At 48.0% G+C, this 15,847-nt stretch overlaps 1 protein-coding gene across 1 annotated transcript; it reads right to left on the bottom strand.

Moving 5' to 3' along the window:
* Nucleotides 1-4,726: 4,726 nt before the first annotated feature.
* LOC135900814 (uncharacterized) lies at nt 4,727-7,489 on the bottom strand. The gene is made up of 5 exons (XM_070529920.1): nt 7,374-7,489; nt 7,059-7,242; nt 6,201-6,235; nt 5,173-5,247; nt 4,727-5,108 (listed from the first exon to the last, which is right to left on the bottom strand). Exons 1-4 carry the CDS (start codon nt 7,462-7,464, stop codon nt 5,231-5,233), a joined length of 327 nt encoding a protein of 108 aa, XP_070386021.1. The 5' UTR covers nt 7,465-7,489; the 3' UTR covers nt 4,727-5,108; nt 5,173-5,230.
* Nucleotides 7,490-15,847: the final 8,358 nt, after the last annotated feature.

Below are 15,847 nucleotides of genomic sequence, written 5' to 3'. Positions count from 1 at the left end.
CTACCCTACTTTCTGTGCTTTTGCCCCCGGCTTGGTGTCCCGACCCATCATTCTCCGCTGCGCGCTTCTCAAGCGCATCGAGACGCCTATGCAGTTCTGCTCTCCTTTCCTTCTCTTCTCCAAGCTCCGCCACGGTTCTTACTAATTGCGCGGCCTGCACCGCTTCCACCTTGACCAACTCGGCGACTTTCGCCTGCAAAGCTAACCGCCTCTCCCGCTCCTCCTTCAGGTCTGCTTTCAGCTCCTCGAATTTGGCTGTCCAATTTCCTTCCAGTTTTTGGACTGCTTCCCTGACCTTTTCGCACAGCCTGCACGTAAAGCTAGACTCTTCCGCGTCTGCTAAGCTCTGGAAACTGGTCTCTTCGAGGGAGCACCAGCGCAGGCACTCGTCGCACTGCACTTGCTCCGCATCCCCCGCGGCCTTCCCTTTGTTTGGCTTCATCGCTAGGCCTACTTCCTCAGGCTCAACGAGCACGTCCGCCAAATCACTTCGAAGAGCTAGCTGAGATAGTTACATAGGCCTATCAAACAGGTCCCGCCTAGCACCCAGGCCCAACGAGGGAAACCGTCAGACCCAGACAAAGCCGGCTCGTTTACCACGCTTACCACGAATTCAAAATTTGCGCCCCCGCTCCATGCAAAACAAAACTCTTCAAAAACATCAGCCAACAAGAAGAAAAAAAAGACCACCTAGCCACGAACGAAGTCGCTGAAGCCTCGACACAGGAGCGTCCGCACGCCCAATTACTATTTAAATACAAAAAAACAGCAAATAAAAACATTACGGTACGTTGTGCCGCGCAGCCAGCGCCGTCTACCGGGGCCGCCATCTTTCATCACAAATTTGTGAACCCCTCCCACGGAGGAAGGAAACTAAGGAGAGGCCCTGACGTCACTCTTTGTGAAGCAAAAGTGAAGCCGGAAGTTGGCGTTGCTCATGGCGATGCTCCGCCTTTTGTGCCACCCTCCTCTCTTGTTTACATCTTTCGCGAAACCACGCCGCGCTGCGCGTGGTATCGCGCGCGGAGCGCGCGCGCTCGCGCAACATCCGGCAGAGCACGGTGCAGGTAACACAGCGCAACAAGACACGGTGACTAACGCAAACCCGCCCACACAGCGCCTTTGTCACGGCACGAAACCTACCAGAGCAACACGTGTGAGCGCTCAAAAAATCAGAACAACGCCGCCATTGTGGCCCAAAAGGCGGGGCCATGCAGCAAAAAAAATAAGAAAGCAGCAAAAAAATGAGAACCTACTTCGTCATTTCCGCCACAGTTTTCTCCTAGCGCGCGGAGGGGGTAGGGCCTCTCCTTAGTTTCCTTCCTCCGTGACCCCTCCGCTCTCGCCCGTCACACCATAGCGCAACGCCACCATAGCGCAACGCCGGCCCCCGTCTCTACGAGAACGATGCCAATCCGAATCCACAATATACCGGCATTCCCATGCATACCACAGCGCAGCAGCGCCAAATTTTCCTCTAGGTAATGTAGTGAGAAACTGTATGTCATAGAGTTACTGTCATAGAGTTTCTCACTACATTACCTAGAGGGAAATCTGGCGCTGCTGCGCTGTGGTATGCATGGGAATGCCGGTATATTGTGGATGCGGATTGGCATCGTTCTCGTAGAGACAGGACACCTTGAAGACGCGCTTGGCAAGTACCGTTCCGTCTGTCACAATGATTCATTTTCTACTAGAACAGCACGTGAAAAGCTGTTTTAGCTTTATTATTACGTGAAAACATGTTTTGTTTAACTATGAGAACTTGTTATTGTGTGTACGACTACATGTTACGTAAAAATTATCAGTGGGCCGCTAAAGTTGGAGGACAGACGACAAGATTCGCACTCGCTTTGAAACAGTTGGTCGTCTGTTCTTGCTTTTCTTCGCTTGGTCATGCATCGTGGGTGAGTAAAGATGTAATATGCGTGAATGGAAACATTTTATGAAGATCTTACTTTGAGAACGCGTTATTTGCGTAGCCATATCCACGTTTTAGACGAAGCCTTTTACAACACCAGCCAACACGAGCCTCGCAGACACATATCCCGTCATTCCCATGACGGCACGGTGCCCCCTTAAGAAACTCCCATAGACGGTGGCGCCAGATTACCCTCTAGGTGTTATAGTGAGAAACTCTATGGTTACTGTACTGACTCTAGAGGACAAGCTACCCATAGGGCCCATGCATTAAAATCGGGAACCTCAAGAGCGCCGCCATGTTGCTACGCGCCGAGGTTGCCAGCTCCTGAGACGCTTGCTAGACTTGGTGACAGTAGTCAGTTTTAATCCGGCAACAGTAGCAGCGTAGCAGCATGGCGTCTCGCTTGTGATGTTGTGATGTGTGCGTGCAGCCGTGTGTTTGGGCTTTATAAGTCGGTTCTTTATTCTATGTTGCGGGATGGTGTGGGTGTGGTCCATGTTGGCCGTACAGCTGGCAGTTATGCAACCGAGGGATGATCCTGTTCAAGTTTCTGGCGGTATGCGGTTTTCAGCGGTCACGCCTGTTGCAGGAGTGTCACTCGGTAGTTCTGAACTTAGTGTCACACATTACTTCCCCCCTCTTTTTTAGCTTCTGGATTGGATTGGCGCGGCTCGCTACGTGCTTGCGCGCGCTTTTCCGAGCGAAGATTGGTGTGCGCCTGGTGTCTGCACTAGGCTGTTATGCGATCGCTTTTTCGAGCGCAGATTGATGTGAGCCTGGTTTCTGCACTAGGCTTTTGCACGATCGCCTGCTTTTTGCACTGGGCTTTCAAAAGGCGAAGTGAGCGTCACTGCGGAAGTGCAGCGCCGCGGGCCTACCGTGTATGGAAGCGCGCAGCAATGCCGGGAAACATTCATACAAAAGCAAAGGGTCAGAAAAGTGCGCTTTATTTTCCATTACTATGTCACACTGGGTAGCGCCGTGCGATCGCTTCTAATAAACGCAGAAACGAGTCCTTGCAGCGCATGTGCCCATTAATCGATGCCCACCATAGCCATATCAGGTGCGACTCGAGAAGCTGTAGAGTCACCCTGTAGCCGGCGGAGTCGAGGTAGCGCTTCACCTTCTGCCAGTAGCTTTCGATTTTCTGGGTGTGAGCGCCCGTGATTGGGTCTACAAAGTTCATGATGTGGTTAACAGCCTGCCATTGCAAATTCAGTCTTGCTCCGTTAGCCCCCACCAAGTTCGGGATGCAGTTGTATGGGGCCCATTCATCACTGTGGATGGTGGTTCCCGGTTCAACGTTGGCTGCAATAATGGGGCCTAGCGTCGCCGCGTCTCGTCGGTCGACGATTGTATTTTCGCTTGCCGCGAAGGAGGCATTCATCAATTTGCACAATCCTCCCGGGGCCACCGAGTGGGGGTCGCGCCAGCAGCTCGTCCTGCACGACCTCACGAGCGTAGTTCTTCCAGTCGGCGATGACATGGTCCGACAGATTAAGCAAGTCGCCGGTCATCTTCATGAGCCACGTGCCTATGTTTTTGCTCACGCAGTACGTGAGCCAAATCACTTGCCGCCTGCAGTAAGCGACGCCCACTTCGCCTTTTGAAAGCCCAGTGCAAAAAGCAGGCGATCGTGCAAAAGCCTAGTGCAGAAACCAGGCTCACATCAATCTGCGCTCGAAAAAGCGATCGCATAACAGCCTAGTGCAGAAACCAGGCGCACACCAATCTGCGCTCGGAAAAGCGCGCGCAAGCACGTAGCGAGCCGCGCCAATCCAATCCAGAAGCCAAAGAAGAGGGGGGAAGTGATGTGTGACACTAAGTTCAGAACTACCGACGACGTTACGAGCTCGAAGCTGTGGTCAGATTCCTCGTTGGCGTTCCGTAATTATCTTCGCACGGGCGCGGTATGTTGCAAAAGCCGCTTTCGCGATCTATCGTCGTGACGATAGATCGGGTTTTTTATTATTATAAGTAATGATCCAGCTGTAGGGCACATGTAACCGACAAACGGAAGTCTCAGGAGAGCACCTGAGATGATAGTAGAGCAGGCGGCGCAGGAACTCCAGGGCACCCGAGGGACAGTGGGGGGATCAAAGCTCGAAGCAGAACGGTACGTAGGTTGGGGCCGCCGAGGCAAGTGTGGAATAATGTGGAGGGCATCCGGTGCAGTCGCGAATGCATCATGACAGATGTAGCTCGCGTCGCCTGGCGTCTGTAGTAATATCAGAGTTGGTTGTATGAACTTTATGCATAATACGCTTTGTTACGGTACCTTAACGGAATGGGTCTAGAGGACGGTGTTGGTACATTTTTTCGTACCGCCCTAATCCTATACCTCCACTACAAACACACACATACCCCCTTTTTTATGTATACATACAAGTCCTTGCCATGACGGATCATAGCCTCCTTTATTTTTGAAAAATAGAGGCGGCTATGGACCGATTGACCAGTTCAAGTTGTCAACTTCTCAGTAACTGTCGTAGGAATCACTGTAATAAACATAATTCCACGATCGGATTGTTTACTTTCATTTTTTGTTGTAACACTGAGGACTACATAGAACTTTATTTTGTATATGTGAGAGAAGTATGTGGATATCACGAGCTTAAGCCAATGTGCGATACACAGACAAAGCAGCTGCTACAACATGAACTGCATTGAGGGCCACACAACACATACGTAATTAAAGGTGCAAAATATAGGGGGAAGCTTCAAAATACGCTCTGTAGCACTGCAAAGTATAACATGTATTGTATGTGTACAATAAATGTTCAAAAATACAATGCATCAATGTCCCATTTGCCTTCAAGTTTATTATGAAGTTCAGGTTTACTGAAGTTTATTATGAGCATATGTACAACAGGAATCTACTGACACAGCCGCAGTCAAGGTGGCTGTTCGAGGTGTGCTGGCTGCCTCAGTGCAAGAAAAAGAAATTGGGTAAATGTCGACACCAGTGCCACTGCTTCTTGCCTCTGACCTGCACGTGCCTCTGCGGCATCTTTGTGCACAAGTGTGCTGGCGTGGTGAGGCGTAGGAGTCATCCGAGAGAAAGAGTATTGTTTACATGGAGAAGTGGCTGTTCACATTGCCTGTCACTTTCCCTCAAATGTTTCCTTGGCGACTAGGGTGACACACCCGCAGTCAAGGTGGCTGTTCGAGGTGTGCTGGCTGCCTAAATGAAATAAAAAGAAATTAGATGAATGTCGATACCAGTGCTATTGCTTATTGTCTCTTACCTGCATTTGCCTCCACGGCCTCTTGGTTTGTGCACTCTGTATGAGGGAGCTGCTGTGGCTAGGCGTAGGCATTGTCTAAGCAAAAAGAAAAGGCCATTTAAATGGGGAATTATGGAAATAAATGCAGTTATGTCTGCTTCTTGCACTCTTCTTGCCTAAAAGTTTTCAAACATAGTGTCCAGAACACACCAGCACTTTGACTGCTTCTGCTTTTTACCTGCAGGTGTTGTTGCGAGATCCTTAGTATGGCTGCATGCAGCATTGTAACACTTGGTGGATGCATTTGAAGTGGTAGCCAAAAATATAAAGAATCATCCTTGTCTGCACGAATGCTTTCAATTTCTAAATGCAGTGGTAACTATCACTATTGGTGCAAGGCCACCCCACATCTATGCGGCAAGTGCCATAGCTCGGAACTGAATTGTTCCTTTAGTGTTTCACAAGGCATCTGATATGTCCACATTAGATGTGATGTGTTTGTTTTTATTTATCCCAGTGTGGAGAGAGCATCATTAAATGGCTTAAGTACTATAGCGCCAAACAGACGACACAAGAAGAAGAGTCACGGACGAGCGCTTATGTCCGTGTCTCTTCTTCTTGTGTCGTCTGTTTGGCGCTATAGTACTTCACTAATATGCACCAACTAGCCCAACAAAAAGTTCTGCTGAAATATCATTAAATGTTTTGTTTATTTTTGCGTGTCTTGTTTTTTGGTTTATTTCTGAATTTATCATGATGCTAAAGTGACTTATGTAATGGCAATCAGCTTTTGTTTTGCAGAAAAACAATGCATTTCCTGACCCATTGTTCGACATCCCCTCACTCGCATAATTTTGCAGAGTATTCTACCTATATTGACTTGCTTGACCTCCACTAAAGGGTCTTGCATTTTTAAATACGACTCTTTCCTTAAAATCATTCGACACTTCTCATAATTTCTGTACCTTGGGCTTCTGATACTCTGCATTCACTATTTTTGCTTGTTTCTGACTAGAAATGTCTTCTTTAATTTAGAGCTTAAATTTTACCTTTGGAACACACGGAAGGGCTTGCCATTGCATATCTGCATAAAAGGGAAACATGTTTCATTAAACATTTGCAAAATCCCATTGAAGATTGATGAATGCAGCTTGCAGTGTGATATGACTGAATGAGCCATAAAAGTAACTCATCTCACTTGGTAAATGAAAGCACATATTAGTGTGATGCACAAGATACGTTACACTAACGTGGTGGGTTCTCTTGCTTATACAGCAAAATAATCGGTGCGCGAGAAAAAAATTATTTTTGCATAACCCTTGTACACACTGACTTAAGGAAAATGAGCTGGAGCTGTCCACATGATGTACTTATTTTACCTGCGAGTATGGTCAACAAAAATGTGTCCCAGCTGCTTAGTGGTATTCCAGATTATGTCAGTATTGCATATGTGCCTGTTGTCGAAAATAATTGAATTTTGAAAGTGCTCGCAGGGATCTGATGTGCATATCTGCAGTTTATGGATACATGTAAAAGACTCAGCATCAAGTGCAAGTGAACGGTCCCACAGGCCCGGAGTCGATCATGCAAATAGATTCGCTGCACAAATTTGTGACATGAAATGGCATGCAAGGAAGTGTTGAAAATATTCCACAGTTAATAAAACGCCTAAGCTATTAATATGTGGGTTGATGCACTCGTTATGCAAAACAGAGGTGAGGCGTGCAGACAGGAAACAAGAGTAGAGTATTTACAAGCAAACAACACGCGCGCCGCCCACTTCTCTACTCTTGTGTCCTGTCTGCACGCCTCACCTCTGTTTTGCATAATGAATCCTTACGAACTAGCTCAGCTTTCTGTCGTTCTAAGTCTCCATGCACTCTATTTCGTCCGCATTAGGCACTCGCCTCTTGATTACTTCGTGGCACAGAAGTACTCGGTCATCAGGCTGTTTTTCTGCTGTGGCCTTTGTAGAAGCATGATTGTTCAAAGTGCAACAATTAAACAGATTCTTTGAGTTGCTTGTGGTTTCGCCAATACAATTCCGGTGCGCTGGTCCGCCTGTCCAGCAATTTCCTACTGAAGGGAAACCTGCAAATAAAAACACCGCTCCGCATGCAGAAAAATGCTCTACTGTGACGCTTCTCGAACGATTGTGATGTACCACAAGAGCTGCCTACTCGCGTGATATTCTCAACAAGGAGATACATTCGTTTACTTACATGTGAAGGTATATGCCAGACCACTTCGGGGCTTCGGTGGCACATAAGGCACGAGTGTGTCATAGCGTCCGATGTCGACACGCGATCGCATGTCAAACGAAACTACTACGCATCCAAAAAACAGATTCGAAACCGAAATTCGCGTCATCCTTTATTGCATGAATGCGTACACCGTGATTTATATAAGTCACAGACTTAGCGATCGCTTTCTGTAAACTTAATATTAACGTATCACCTTCATAAAGCCATCAGGTATGCGTTTTTAGGTGACAAAGCATAAGGTGACCTGTACTTGTTCTCAGCTCTTTCAATAGTAATAGCGCTGGCCACATTGACCAGTAGCAACAGGGCGGCGCCCTAGAGGTTCCCACTTTTCCGGCCCAGCTTTTCCTCTAGGTAGTGACTACAGTGACGGGGCCCGGCACTTTAACATCTGCACTACAGTGACGGGGCCCGGTACTTTAACATCCACACTACGGTGACGGGGCCTGTCGCTTTAACAACACTACACCGACACCCGTACACTCTCAAGTTCAACTAATGGCCACAGAGGGCGAAAAAATCGACCGCGCGCCGCTGCTAACAAAGCCGACCTAGTAGCATCACCTCGGGATTCGTTCGTTAGTTCCAACATTTCCCGGTAGAGGCGCCGTAATAAGCGCAATTTTATCTTACAAACTTTCTCTTACAATTACCGAAGCATTTTCTTTTACATAAAAACAGGGCAAAATTATCATTGCTAATTAGATATTGTACTCTTTGTTAGTAAGTTTATTGTTTCTTCGCCATTATGAACGCAAATAGCGTTCAGCATCATCGATCTTTCACGTGACCTCTGGCCTGGATTTAAAATTTTTACCGGTATTTCCGAGTGCACGGCGGCACGGATTCATTCGTTCGTACACTCAAGACTGGTTGCTTCTTTGTTTCTAAAACTAGTTTCTTGCGCTTCTATGTAACTTGGGGTGAAGTTACGTGTTTGCAAGCGGACATGTAAGCCCGGCAGTTGGGTTTCGGTCGTGAGCCATTCGGAACAGGTCTGCATCGAAACGGGAGCTGGATTTTGCTGCGGCTGACAACGGCAATAACGGTGAGTCGTTTAACACCGCTGCTTCAATCGTTATATAATATCTGTCTCATTACCTTCCAGGCGGGCACAAGTTAACGAACTAGATCCTGCATTACATATGGGCAGTGAGGATCTCAGTTGCTGTTTCCTAAATAAACCTTTACTTGCGAGGCTGTCGTTTGGTTTACACACACAACCAGGAAAGAAAGAGCGATATCGGAACGCGCGTCTCATTTTTCATGTTATTGTAGCCGTGGTTGTAGGTGACTGAGTAGCCTTATGAATATACAGATTAAACTTTTTTTCGAGTCGGCCGGCAACGTCTTTCGTCCACAAAACCGAATAATCCTTTGGTAAAATGAAGTGAAAGTACAGAATTTAATGTATTAAACAGTTGCAAGCATGATACCCATATTTCGTACTTGTTGGTTCCAAATGTTCTTGCTGTTCAGATTGGTTTACCGTAGGGCATTTATTTTTGCAGTAGTGAAGCGGTGCATCACGTTCGTGGAGAAAAATAATGCATCAGTTCTAATAGCTTCATGACTTTCATGCATTTGCTTGAGTAACTAGCAGTGTGATCACTTCTAGAGCATAAATGAACCCACAAATGTTCTCATTTGTGATCTTAATAGTACTTCCGCTGTTGACATGCATTGTAGTTAGGCAGACATCAATTTTATGGGCAATAGCAATATTTATTTAACATGCTGCTTAAGCACCCTAGAATAGACAGTGTACATTTGCATGTGTTCTGTAGTCGCAAATCATTACAACATATATGTCACACCTTTTTGCATTTCATATTGCAAAACTTTGCTTTTTCAATTTCTGATTCAGTCAAAATTTCTGTTCCAGACATGCAGTAATGAGGACGGCACCAGTATAAAGCAACACACTCCACGCACTAAACAGAAGCTGCTGCCTGCTACGACAAGGTCATTGTGTGGACATTGGCTACTACTACAAGGTAAACAACATATGGTTCAGAAATAAATATGTTTGATCTATGCTGTATTGGCTTGCCGTTTGCAGCAGATATGAATGTTTGTTCATATATATGGTTCAGTATAATTGGTTCGAACATATAAAACCCACATAAATTTGGCTAATCTGTGCTATATCTCACGTGTCACCGTTTTGCCCCAACAGAGTCTATGCCAAGCACATCTTGGTCATCACAGGAGCTCCTATCTGCACCAACAGGAAGGGGCTGGAGCCGAATTTGCAAGGCTTTTACACCAAGAACAAAGAAGCACATGCACAAGAATATGGATGAGATATCAAGTCTGCAAAGGACTGTGTTAAGACTGCAAAGAGCTTCAGCCACCATTCCACCAGCACGGACATTTGGCTGAGTCATCCAAGTAACTCAAAAAGGACTTTCTAGAAATTCTTCGTCTTCAGATGCACCTGCAACATCTGACCAAGCACGGACGACGCTGGCCAAAAGATTGAGTTTCATCAGTTCGTCCTTAATCAGCTTCCAAGCCATGTTAATTCCGTTTGTGCGAAGTGTAATTTTTCTTCTATAAATGCAAGCTTTCTCATTGCCCATTTTTGTTAGAGGTTATTCATCCTCATCCAAATATAAAGGTCAACCTTTATATTTGGATATTTCGCTGATACTTAATACCAGTCACTGTCTAGCAGCCTAACATATCTGTAGCAGTATCTTCTAGTGTATGTTGTCATGCGCAATTACTCTCCTGAAATAGCTGATGCAGCATCGGCATGCGTCTTGCATTAACCTATGCACATGTGCTATGCACCATTTTACTTTTCTTGGTGTTTTTAGCCTTCAATGCTTGCAGAGCAGAGTGGCTTCTCTCTTGAATGCAAGCTTTCTCATTTTCCATATTCCTAGTCTCGTTGATGATTGCTCCTCTTCCTTGATAGCCTGGGTCTTTGTGCAAGCTACAGTGAAGTGATTGATTGCAGAATCTGGTTTTGCTGCCACACTTGGTTGTGGTAACTGTGTTACAGATGTGGGGGCCTGGTCAGTTGCATTGGTAAGCAGTCCCTCGAGGTAAGCATTTGCTCCTGCAGTCCGCAAAGCGACATAGACTCCCAGTATACACACACCGTAACTGGTGCGCCCCGTTCGTTCTGGCCTGCTGCAGCCATGGGCAAATTGTGCTTGTGGCCTACCTCGGCCATGATTTGCTCAAAACGGAGACCAGCATATGTGCTTACATGGTTCGAAGTGTATGAAGTTGATAGCCGTATGGGTGGAAAGACCCGCAAGAATGGCTGCCGAAGGTGATGCCCACAAAAGCGACTTGTCCACATTGCGACAAAGTGGGACACAAAGTGTGAGCCACACATAGCGGCCCCCGAAAGAAAATAAATGTGCAGGTTGGAAAGGAGTTAACGCTAAAATGCCGGGTAGTCCATGTCGCTGTGTTGGTTGCGGCAGCAGATGCCTGCGTCACCTGATTGCTTCGCAATGGAAGTTGCTCATCTTCAACGGCAACTGTTGGTTCAAACAGGTGCAAGGCTCTGTCCAATCTGTTTGTACCGCAGGTTGTCGCTCGTTACCAGACCACCACATGTGACAAAGGCAAGCATTATGCCTGTAAGATGGTTCGTAGCCAATGTATAATGTATTGTCAACCTCAAGCGGTGACTGATTGCCATTTAATTTTGCTGTTATGTCACTTGGTTACGGTCGCAGTTTTATGTTTTTCGAATATTGCTGCCTGGTCGGTTGCACTGGGAAGCAGCCTCTCGAAGTAAGAATTTGATCCTGCAGTCTGCACAGCGACATAGACTCCCAATTTACGCACACCGTGATTCGTGCTCCCCGTTCACCCTTTCCTGCTGCAGCCATGGGCAAATTGTGCCTCTGGCCTTTCTCGGCCGCGATTAGGCATGAACGGAGACCAGCATAAGTGCTTACATGGTTGGACGTGTATGAAGTTGGGTGGAAAGGCCCGCAAAAGTGGCCGATGAAGGTGATGCCCACGAAAGCGACTTGTCCATATTGAGACAATGTGGGACACCAAGTGTGAGCCACACATTAGCGGCCTCCAAAAGAAAAGAAACATGCAGGCTGGAAAGGAGTCAATGCTAAAATGATGGGTAGTCCATGTCGCTGTGTAGGCTGCGGCAGCAGATGCCTGCGTCACCCGACTGCTTTGCACTGCAAGTTGCTCATCTTTAACAGCGACTGTCGCCGCAAACAGGTGGGACACTCTGTCCAATCTGTTTCTGCTGCTGGTTGTTGCTCGTTAGTAGACCACCACGTGCGATGAAGTCGGGCACTACGCCTGTAGGTAGGCAGCTCAATGTACCCTAAGAGACCCGTGTATGTGAATGCTCACTGTTGCCATATGGTTCGTCGCCAATGTATGATGTATTGTCTGAACCTCATGCGGTGACTGATTGCTGTTTAATTTTGCTGTTATGTCACTTGATTATGGTCGCAGTGTTATGTTTTTCGAATATTGCGGCCTGGTCGGTTGAACTGGGAAGCAGCCTCTCGAAGTAAGAATTTGATCCTGCCGTCTGCACAGCGACATAGACTCCCAATTTACGCACACCGTGATTCGTGCTCCCCATTCACCCTTTCCTGCTGCAGCCATGGGCAAATTGTGCCTCTGGCCTTTCTCGGCCGCGATTAGGCATGAACGGAGACCAGCATAAGTGCTTACATGGTCGGACCTGTATGAAGTTTGGTGGAAAGGCCCGCAAAAGTGGCTGATGAAGGTGATGCCCACGAAAGCGACTTGTCCATATTGAGACAATGTGGGACACCAAGTGTGAGCCACACATTAGCGGCCTCCAAAAGAAAGAAACATGCAGGCTGGAAAGGTGTCAATGCTAAAATGATGGGTAGTCCATGTCACTGTGTAGGCTGCGGCAGCAGATGCCTGCGTCACCCGACTGCTTTGCACTGCAAATTGCTCATCTTTAACAGCGACTGTCGCCGCAAACAGGTGGGACACTCTGTCCAATCTGTTTCTGCTGCTGGTTGTTGCTCGTTAGTAGACCACCACGTGCGACGAAGTCGGGCACTACGCCTGTAGGTAGGCAGCTCAATGTACCCTAAGAGACCCGTGTATGTGAATGCTCACTGTTGCCATATAGTTCGTCGCCAATGTATAACGTATTGTCTGAACCTCATGCGGTGACTGATTGCTGTTTAATTTTGCTGTTATGTCACTTGGTTATGGTCGCAGTGTTATGTTTTTAGAATATTGCGGCCTGGTCGGTTGCACTGGGAAGCAGTCTCTCGAAGTAAGCATTCGCTCCTGCAGCCTGCACAGCGACATAGACTCCCAATTTTCATGCACCGTGATTCGTGCTCCCCGTTCGCGCTTTCCTGCTGCAGCAATGGGCATATTGTGCCTCTGGCCTTTCTCGGCCGCGATTAGGCATGAACGGAGACCAGCATACGTGCTTACATAGTCCGATGCGTATGAAGTTGATAGCTACATGGGTGGAAAGGCCCGCAAAAGTAGCTGATGGAGGCGATGCCCACGAAAGCGACTTGTCCATAGCGAGACAATGTGAGACACCAAGTGTGAGCCACACATTAGCGGCCCCCGAAAGAAAAGAAACGTGCAGGTTGGAAAGGAGTGAACGGCTAAAATCTGGGGTAGCCCATGTCGCTGTGTAGGCTGCGGCAGCAGATGCCTGCGTCTCCCGATTGCTTCGCAATGCAATTTGGGCATTTTTAACGGCGACTGTCGCTGCAAATAAGTGGCACACTCTGTCCAATATGTTTCCGCTGCTGGTTCTTGCTCGTTAACCTGACCACCACGTGCGACGACGACGGTGAGCCGTTTACGAGCTCGCGTCAATGATTCCAGCGTATCTCGACATGCAAATTTTATTTCTGCTATTGCACGAGGATGTACACTGCTTGTCTTCTGCCAATAAAGTCGCGCGTTCTGTTCACTCACTTGTGGCTTGTTTGTATGGGCGTCAGTAGAGGCTCTTGGCAATTAGAACGCACCAGCTAAGCGGCAGCGAAGGCATTGAGGCATGCCGCATAGCCTGCAGGGCAAGCACGGCACGTACCAGCGTACGCGACCGGCAAAAAACGGCCATATTGAATTTTGCGCTAAAAAAAAAAAGTTTGCACTTCCGCTTCCTGATTGAGCAACGTCATCTGGCGTCCCCGAAAGTTAGTTCCATGCGCTGCCGCTGCTTATTTTCGAACCACTGCCAAAGGTACAGTTTACCTTCTCTAAAGTTGTTCTTTATTCTATGCCGACACTATACGATGTTGGTATTGGGGGCGAGGAAGTCCCCCCGGCACTTTAACATCTGTACTACAGTGACGGGCCCCGGTACTTTAACATATACACTACAGTGACGGGGCTCGGCGCTTTAACCTCTGCCCTGCAGTTCTTTCAAACATTCTATGCAAACAACTTCGAGCACTTCACGGCAGGCAGTGAACTTTATTAAGGTGCTAAGGAGCGACTCCGAAACCCCCTTATGAGGGAGGGGGCGGCCGCGAGCCCTTCCGACGTTGGGACGGGCAGGCCGTGCCTCACCGCCTCCTCCCACTCTTCTTCCGTGGTGAGATGACCGTGGTCCCGTAACGAGGGACACCGCCAGAGCATGCATGTGTTCTAAGTGCAGAATGGATCTCCGCAATCCGGACACCTGCCCCGCGCGGACGCGGCGTTAGGTTGCCCCTGTGAACCACCACGGCCGCCGCGAACCGGTCGGACGAACCGTATTGGGCGACGTCGACGAACGCGACCGATCGTGGATCGTCGGCGACGGATCCGAGAAGTGCGGCAGCTCGGGCCCGGCGTGTGCCTACATTGCGTTGCGGGTGCACGTTGCGCGGGAACGGCGAGACCGTGACGGCCTCCCGCGACCACGCGTAGAGCACGCACCGCCTTTCCCTGTAGGGTTAAAGTCCAGCGCCTCCAGGATCCGCCACCCCGCAGGCGAGGAAGCGAGCCTGACAACCTGGACTAACTTCTGTGACCCAACCTCACCGGTGTTGTGGACCCCCAGCTGCATGAGCTTCTCTGTGCTGGCGCTTATGGGGATGCCGAGCACTTCACAGACCGCGGTATTTTATTCCAGTACTGTCCACAACACCACGTGAATTTCACGATGTCAGCAACTTCCGTGCAGTAACGGAATACATCGATTGCACACATACGGATCGAACGACCGCAATGGGTACTTGTCCACGAATGTACAATCTTTTGCGTATGCACTGTAACACCTGTGATGATTATAATAAAGAAAGAAAGTTCACTCTAATGGAAGGGGAATGGTAAAAACACATTAAAAAAGGCACGGCACATGTTCCTGCTTGTGTAGCACCAGACAATGAATATTCTACTGAATTAAGAAAAAGAAGCAGCGGGTAATTGCTCGCTTAGAAGATTGATAAACATGCAGTTCGATAAAATTTGAGAAATGATGATATTGAAGATTCCAAGACTTTAGAGGAAAGAAAAAAAAATTAAGACTGAATCATCGCAACGGAACATCGCAACTCGCTGTAGGCGTCTAAAACCATAGCTATAACAAAATTATTTTTGAACAGCTCCGATAGTGTCCATGCAACAATGGTTGCTTGCGTACTGTCAAATGGTCATATGCTGCGGCATAAAGCTCACGGCACGGTGCGAAAACGTGATCGGAGCGAAAGCGAAACATTGCGCGAGGACATATTGCATGCAGACGCGAAGTCGGTCACCGCGAACCCGTGCGATCGCTGCATTGCAGCTTCATTCTGTTATGCTACATTTAGTTACACAGACAGCCATCCCACTATAAGAACATCTTTCACATAGTTTTCTCAGCGATTGCTTTCGTTTCACGCAAACCGGTTCGGTGGAATTGATCGCGGCGACCGCTCGCAGTGTCCCAGCTTACTGTACGTAGTAGGCAAAAAGATAGTGTTTGTAAACCATTCTGTGCTTTCCGTTTATCCAACATGATCATTATAAAGGTAAAATACTGCCATTTCGAGAGTACTTGCAAAATTGTTCAGGAGGGCTGCCGCGTAGTATGTTTAACGCCGACGCATGTGAGGCGCTTCCGACAGATGGCGACTCCGTAAGTCGTCCTCGCCCCCAATACCAACATCGTTATAGTGACGGCCCCGTCGGTGTAGTGTTGTTGTTAAAGCGACAGGCCCCGTCACCGTAGTGTGGATGTTAAAGTACCGGGCCCCGTCACTGTAGTGCAGATGTTAAAGTGCCGGGCCCCGTCTCTGTAGTGCAGATGTTAAAGTGCCGGGCCCCGTCACTGTAGTCACACCTGAACATCGCCCCCGAGTGCTCCGTGGTCTCTGCGCATGCGTTAGCTGAGAGAAGGTGAGAAAGGAGGACAAATTGACTTTACCGGATGTGACGTCACATTGTTGTCTGTTTTTGCTTTTTCGAAATAACTACCCTCGAACTCAGACGGATGGCTT

Source organism: Dermacentor albipictus, unplaced genomic scaffold, assembly GCF_038994185.2.
Source record: "Dermacentor albipictus isolate Rhodes 1998 colony unplaced genomic scaffold, USDA_Dalb.pri_finalv2 scaffold_36, whole genome shotgun sequence".
Classification (NCBI taxonomy): domain Eukaryota; kingdom Metazoa; phylum Arthropoda; class Arachnida; order Ixodida; family Ixodidae; genus Dermacentor; species Dermacentor albipictus.
The sequence above is the reverse complement of the archived record's forward strand: the minus strand, read 5'-3'. Positions and strand labels throughout refer to the sequence as shown.